Source organism: Psammomys obesus, unplaced genomic scaffold, assembly GCF_907164565.1.
Source record: "Psammomys obesus unplaced genomic scaffold, mPsaObe1.curated_primary_1811, whole genome shotgun sequence".
Classification (NCBI taxonomy): Eukaryota; Metazoa; Chordata; class Mammalia; order Rodentia; family Muridae; genus Psammomys; species Psammomys obesus.
In genome coordinates this window covers 13078047-13085788 of record NW_026590062.1, presented here as the reverse complement: position 1 = coordinate 13085788, position 7742 = coordinate 13078047, and the positions used below count along the sequence as shown (strand labels likewise).

Here is a 7742-nt window from a genome sequence, read left to right as displayed (position 1 = left end):
ATGAGTGAGTGAGTGGGTGGGTGGGGGTGAGGTAGACAAGTGGATACATGGATGAAGGTATGGTGGATATGTGGTGATAGGAGGATAGATAGATGATGGATAGGTGGGTGGTAGACAGGATGGAGAAATGGGTGTGTGTGTGCATGGGTGGTGGGTGGATGGATGGATAACAGAAGATACAGCATAGTATCTAGAAACACTCTAGAAAGTGGTTTCGGATAAGGTGCCTGTAGAACTTGAGTTTGATTTTCAGCATCCACGCCAGGTGGCTCACAGCTGCCTGTAACTCCAGCTGCAGGGAGAGCCAATTCCTCTGGCCCCCACAGTGCAGCTCGTGTGCACGCACATGTAACTTAAAAATAAGCATTTAAAAAAAAAACACATTAAAGTTTTTAAAAAGGACATTGTGGTACCATGATGCCACCTTTCCCAGCGCGCCTCGGCAGTCATGGAGATGTTGCTCACGGCTGGCTCCTCAGAACTACTCTGACCTACCGAGTGTGCGTCCCCCAGTTGGCCCAGCTGGGCTGCTGGGCTGCAGGACCCACAGAGGACAGCAGCTTCAAGTGTGGGGCTGTTTCGAGCAATCAGAACCCACTACACAGTGACCACTCCAGCAGGTGACTGACCACAGCCCTGGAGGATGAGGGCTGTGCCCCCTGCCCTCCAAGTCTGTCTCTCAACACAAACAAAAGCTCCTCTGGGGCCTCCTGCTGCCAGATAGATGCAGAGATACACTGTCTTCCAGAAGCAGAGCGGCACACAGCCATCTCCGTGTGTCAGACGGGCCTATGCACAGGGACAGGGGTCCACACAGAGGGCATCCCTCCCTGCTCAAACTCCCCATCCAACTGGTGCTCAGATGGCCCTCACAGCCTCATGGCCAACCTTTGCATGCCATAGGAGCACTTACTTGAGAATGAGCTTCCCCAAGACTTCGTAGACCCGGCCTTCCCAGTACTCGTAGTAGGAGGCCAGCTTGGGGGCCCTGCCTGTGTTGGTGTGCACGACTAGACCTTCAACCTTGGTCAGCAGAGGCCCGATGGCCATGTACCACCGGACCATGTGGTCCACATCCCTGGCCCTTTCTCGTTCGATGTGCTCAAAGAATTCTTTTACACCTGTAGAGAAAGACAGGAGTTACACCTGACGGCCCCACAGCATGAAAGTGCTTTGAGGTCCAGTGAGATGGCACAGCAGATAGAGGAGCTTGCCATGAAGCCTGACAACCTGAGTTCGAGCCTCAGGGCCCACATGGTGGAAGGAGAGAACCAACTTCCGCAAGTCATCCTCTGACCTCAACGGGTGTACCACAGAACACACACACACACACACACACACACACACACACACACACACGCGCATAAGAAAATTAAAAAGAAAAGAATTAAAGAAATTACTCTGGGGCTAGATCGATGGCTCAGTGGTCAAGAGCACTGGCTGCTCTTGCAGAGGCCTGGGTTAGTTCTTGGGCTCACAGGGCAGCTCACAACCATTGCAACCTCAGTTCCAGGGGATCTGATGCAATCTTCTCCCTTCACAGGCACTGCACGCACGCATGTTGTATACAAACATGCAGGCAAAAAACAAAAAAACAAAAAAAAACCCCACACATTAAATAAAATTATAAAAAGAAGGTAACACGAGTTACACACAGCAGCTGTGACTCAGGACTTCACAGAAGCCATCCACGCATCAGCCATGGGTCATGGGCTGTTGTCATGGAAACAGAGCCAATGCTACAAGCTCAGACTCACCTCAGGGAGGAAGCCAGTGACACCAGCCAGGACTTTCTGGGTGCTGGTGCCTCTCACACAGCCAATCTGGCTGTGACGTTCTTCTTGAATTCTTTGGTGAGTAGTTTTGAATTCCTTATTGACTAGTTTAAGACCATTTGAAACGCCACTAGTGTCGTGAAAAGCAAACATGAGCCCATAAAGTAGAATTTACCTGACTATTAACAAAGTTTTACACCTGGGTGTGGAGGTGTGCACCCGCAATCCCAGTGCTGAGGCAGGAGGATGGCAAGTTTAAAACCAGCTTGGGCAACATAGTGAGAGCCCACCTCAAGAAAAAAAAATGAGTCAGCTGGGCAGTGGTGGCACACACCTCTAATTCCAGCACTCAGGAGGCAGAGGCAGGCAGATCTCTAAGTGGGCCAGCCTGGTCTGCAGAGCTAGTTCCAGAATAGTCAGGGTTACACAGAGAAACCCTGTCTTGAAAAAAAAAAAGAAAGAAAGAAAGAAAAGAAAAGCATTTCAAAGTTACTCATGGAAAGTGGTTTTTGAGCCAGGGATGGTGGTGTATGGCCTTAATCCCAGCACTTAGAAGGCAGAGGTAGGCGGAATATATCTCTGTGAGTCTACAGAGTGAGACCTTGCCTTTCTCAAAATCAGGAGTCTTGAGGGCTGGAGCTGGCTTGGTGGTGAAGCGCTTAACCAAGCACGTAAGAGGCCCATGGAGCTAGCAATGGCCACAGGCTGTAGAGTATTAAGTAACACAGAACATGGCAGCAGGCGGGAAACAGCCACAGTGCTTCCAAGGGCAGCCTGGGTACTGAGCACAGCGTGTGGAACACAGAGGTGGTAAGCACGGGGCTTCTGCAGTCCTTGGCCTACCTGGGAGCCCCTCCTCGGCTCTGGAGAATGGGCACTTAAAGAGGTTGACTGACTCAATTAACGTGAGCCTGGAGGCGATGTCCTCGGCATTCTTGTGAATCTGGTGGACGAGGGACTCGAACTTGCCGATGGCCTGTTTGCAGCGAACGATGTAGTCGTTGATTCCTTGGGGAAGAGGACGAAACTCAATTATGTCTCTGCCGTTCCTGACTCTTCTACCAGCATCTGTGACAGCCATGGCGATGCCACGTAGCTCACAAACGCCGTTCTTACAGCTGTGTTGACTGAGCTGTGACTAAGAGCCGTCAGCCCCCGAAGGCCTGGGACACAACGGCCTGGCACAGTCTCTACAAGCTTAGCAGTAGTGAGTTTCATTGTATGCACAGACATGTGTGTGTTCATATTTTTGTGCATGAGGATGTGCATAAGGATGTGCATGTTTGTGTTTATATGAGTATGTGTACATGTGTTTACATATGCGTGCATACATGTATGTATGCATGTATATGCATGTGTTTATGAGTGTGTACATGTATGTGCATTAGTGTGTGCGCACATGCATGTGAATATGCACGTAAAACTATGCACAATGTATCTGTGTATATTTGTGTGTATGTAAATTTTTATGTGCATGTCTATGTGTGTGTATGAGCACTTATGTAAATTGGTGTAGTTTGTATTAACAGATTGTGATATTTTGCTTTTAATGAGGAGGGATCATTACATAAGGTTCCTCCAGGGACTGGGCAGGTGGCTCGGTGGATAAGAAAGCATTTGCTCTATAAACATGAGGACCTGAAAGCCACATACAAAGCTGTGCAAGGCTGTGCAAGGCTGTGCACGCCTGTAACCCCAGCGCCGGCAGTAGAGGCAGGCAGAGCCTGAGCGCTCGCTGCCCAGCCGGCCGAGCCAACACAGAAGCCTCCAGAGCAGAAAGAAACTGTGCCTCAAGGCGACAATGCAGGAAAGGATGGAGGAAACACCAGGCTCCTTCCCCTGGCTTCTGCATGCACACAAGCATGAAACAAGACACACCACCCTAACACACAAGAGATCACCGTATGGTAAACTGTTAGGCGGCCAGGACCCGTTACCTAGCGAGTTCCAGTTCAGCCTCTTGTAGCCAGCCCGGAAGACCCGGAGCAGTTCCTGGGAATGGTCCTCCAGGAGCACCATCTCGGCCTCGTTCAGCGTGTTGATGAGCCGGTTGTAGTGGTCCAGCATTCGCTGGATCCCCTCGGTGTACCTGAGGGGCGGGTACAGGGAGTAGGGCGGCCAGTGAGCTAAGAGCCCCTGTAACGTGTCCCCAGACACCTGCCTCGCCAGCAACCGCCATCAGGACAGGTGCAGGAGGCCTACACTGTGAGTTCCGGGACTCTACACAGTAAGACCTTCTCTCAAAAAAATTACTAGAAATAAGAGCTACAAAAGTGTTGAGGGGAGGTTCCGCCGTCACCTTGAGGAGCATCGGGTGGTGGCTCGAGAGGGGTGAATCAGTGATAAAGTTCGTGCCTTGCAAACAAGAGGACCTGAGCAGGTCCCCCTGCTCCCGTGCCTAAAACTGAGCGCAGCGACATCCTTGTGTAATGCTGTCACAGGGAAGTGGAAACGGGCTGATCCCTGTGGCTTACCGGCCACCCAACCTAGCCAGTTTGCCGCAGTGAGTTTGCCAAACCAGTGAGCCGCAGACCAGTGAGATTCTGCCTTGACAAACAAATGAACACAGCCTGAGGACAACACCCATGGGTGCTCTCTGGGCTCCATGTGCACCTGAAACACACATACACACATACATACACACACAAATACATACATGCACACACTCACAGACATACATACACACACACACACTAAAAACAATAACAAAAGATCGTCAAGAGGCCCTTGGGACCAAAGTGTCGCCTCTGACTGAAGAGGAGCCTTCTCACCTGAGGAATTTGTCCTCCTGGAGGGCCACGTTCCTCGCCAGTTCGGGGACAGTGAAGCCCAGCTGCTCTAGGTACTTGGTTTCGTGAATAATCTCTTTGAGCATAGGAGAGAAGTTGATGATGAACGCAGATCCCCTGTCTGCAGGAGCCGCATCCTCAGCTATGAGGGTGGTTTGTGAAAGAGACAAACTTCCTGGAAGAAACTGTCCGCCATTGCTTGTGAAATTCACTAGAACGTGAACTTGACAAAGACCAATGTAGGTACATTCCCCCATGGATGGGTGCCAAAAGAAACTAATGGGCTGCATGTTCTGTTTTGCAGTTTGTTTGGTTTTTTTATAATTTAGTTTGGGGCTGGGGAAATGACACAGAGCACAAAATGCTTGCTCTGCCAGCAGGAGAAGCTGAGTGTGAGTTCCTAACATTCAGTAAAATGTCAGGCATATGTGCACAAACAATATCACACAGAGAGAGAAAGAGAGAGAGAGAACCTAGACAGGACTCTGGGGGTCAAATGACCAGCCAGGCCAGCCAAATCCATGTGTTCTTGTCTCAATGAGAGACCTTGTTTCAGAAAAACATTGTTGGGGTTGATTGAGAAAGTCACCTGATACCAACCTCTGGCCTCTGTACATATGAACATATATGCAAACATCACACACACACACACACATACACACACACTGCAGTTTAACTGCTTCATGTCCAACTGGACTACAGAGTGAGTTCAAGACCAGCCAAGGCAACTGACTGAGATCCTGCCTCACAATGAAAGGGAAGATTCTCAATGGCACAGCAGGGATGTTTCCCAATGGTGGAGCCCCTGCCAGAACCCCACCTCCACCCCGCTGAGGGGCTTTGGGTGTGGCTCAGTGGGAATGTGCTTGTCTAGCATGTACAAGGCTCTGGGTTCAATCACCAGCCCTGAAAAAAAAAAAAGAATTTTATTTAGGTGCCAACAATAAAATACTAGGTAAAACCCTATAAAAACGAAGATTTCTAGCTTTTCTTAGAAAATAGGGGAATCACGCCGGCAGCCACAGGCTAGACTTAGGTAGCTGACACGCCTGGGTCCGGGCCCTGAAACCTCCCCCCGCTCCCCTCAGGGAGCTCCTCTGTTCTCAAGGTAGCAAAGAAATTACTTGCTAGGAGGAGATTCGGGAACTACATACATAAAACCGCCAGATCAGCTAAGACACTGACCTCCTGAGTGGTGGCCACATGGCAGGCCCTAGGCCACAAGAGAGGGTAGCTTAAAGGTCACCTGTGGGCCTTTGGGGTGGCTCCCTGATAAAACAGGCTTGTCACCAACCTGTGTTCAGTCCCTGGAACTCTCATGGAGGAAGGGAAAAAACTGGCTACTGCAAGCTGTCTTCTGATGTATACACACACACACACACACACACACACACACACACTCTAAATGTAAAAACATCATGACTTGTGTATGATTCAGTTAGGACTTCCTAGATCTCTGTCATCCTGTCCACTCAATTATTTTTTTTAACGTGAGCACATGTGTGTAAGAGTACAGGGGATGCCCGTTTGTGTGCGCACACGTGAAGGACAGGCAGCACCCTCAGGGCATTGTTCCTCCAGTGGCCTCTTTCTTTTGTTTTTTTAAGAGTTAGTTGATTATTTTTATGTGGGGCACATGGACGCAAGGTGGCCAGTGGGGCTGAGAGAGACCACCAGAGGCCTGGAGACCCGAGTCGCAGGCAATCGGGAGCCTCCCCGTGTGCTCGTGAGGAATCGGGCTTGCGTCCTCTGCAAGAGCAGCGGCCATCTCCCCGGCCCCTTGACTTGCTTTACGGAGGAGCCTAGGCCATCCCAGGGGGAGCCGGGTGGAGCTGCTGCTGTTCCCCCCTCCCCCGCCTCCCCTCCCGCCGAGAGGACGGCAGCGTGCCCCCCTCTGTGGGCAGTGTGCAAGGAGGCACCTTAGTGAGCAGGCTCTTCTTCATGAGGTTTGGGAGGCTCTGCTCCGTGGCTTCCTTCCACTGCTCGTACTTCCGTTCCTCGTACTGCTTCATCGTCCTGCCCACCTCCAGGTATCTCTGCCTCACCTAGCCGAGAATTGAGCAGCCATCACTTCTGTCCCTGAAAAACGACATCCTCCTCTCTCTCTACCAGGACAGCTTTTTATTTATGCGTGTGCATTTTGTGGGGTGGGGAGAGGGGTCTGCCGGAGATCTTTTAACTTGAAAACCAGGCTTGGTCTAGCAGAGAGCAGCAAGCTACATTCTGTGCACGAGGGGAGGTTTAATGTGTTTTAAGGGCTGGAGGACAGCACAGCAACTAAGAGTAGTTCAGGTCCCAGCACCCACATGGTGGCTCACATCCAGAGGACCTGCGCATGTATGCGAAAACCCATCTACAGAGAGAAGCACATACACACAAATAAACAGAATATTAAACATGTTTGAATGGCTAGGGGAGTTAAAATAAACAAGCAAGCAAACAAACAAAGCCGGGGCGGTGGCAGCGCAGATCTGTAGCCTCAGCACTCCGGGCAGGGGAGGCAGGAGAGCCACAGGTTCCAGGCCAAACTGGCAGAATAAAGAAATCGGGAGAACATTCGTGACCTCCGACTTGTGAAAAACCACGTGGACTTCACACATCTGTCCTTCCAAGCATCACTGAGAACAGCGTCCTTGGATCAACCTGGCAGCATAGACCATGCGACCCTGAAATGTCTCTAGTATAAGCTACATGGATTTTTTCAATGATCTATTTTATTTTTAGTTACATGAATGTGAGTGTGCACGCACACCTGAGTGCCCGCGGAAGCCAGAGGGATTGGATCCCGAGTTACAGGTGGTTAGGAGCCCCTTAGCGTGGGAGCTGGACTCCAACTCCAGACCCCTGGAAAAGTACCTTCTCCTAACCACTGAGCTCTCCAGACCCAAACTCTGTGGCTCTTTAAAGAAAATGTATGAGCCGGGCACAGCGGTGCATTCCTGTGATCCCAGCACTTGGGAGGCAGAGGCAGGCGGATCTCTGTGAGTTTGAGGCCAGCCTGGTCTACAAAGCAACTCCAGGACAGCCAAGGCTACACAGAGAAACCCTGTCTAGAAAAACGAAGAAAGAAGAAGAAAGAAGAAAGAAGAAGAAAGAAGAAGGAAGAAGAAGGAAGAAGAAGGAAGAAGAAGGAAGAAGAAGAAGAAGAAGAAGAAGAAGAAGAAGAAGAAGAAGAAGA

General features: G+C 50.5%; 1 protein-coding gene across 1 annotated transcript in view; it reads right to left on the bottom strand.

The window, feature by feature from the left end:
* The window catches only part of Dnah10 (dynein axonemal heavy chain 10), a 116330-nt gene that overhangs the window by 86653 nt on the left and 21935 nt on the right, over positions 1–7742 (bottom strand). Inside the window, exons 14-19 of the mRNA XM_055606020.1 lie at positions 6484–6609; positions 5902–5914; positions 4547–4706; positions 3713–3864; positions 2619–2783; positions 914–1121 (exon numbers count right to left, since the gene is read on the bottom strand). Coding sequence (XP_055461995.1) covers positions 914–1121; positions 2619–2783; positions 3713–3864; positions 4547–4706; positions 5902–5914; positions 6484–6609 — 824 coding nt within the window. The remainder of the gene's footprint in view (positions 1–913; positions 1122–2618; positions 2784–3712; positions 3865–4546; positions 4707–5901; positions 5915–6483; positions 6610–7742) is intronic.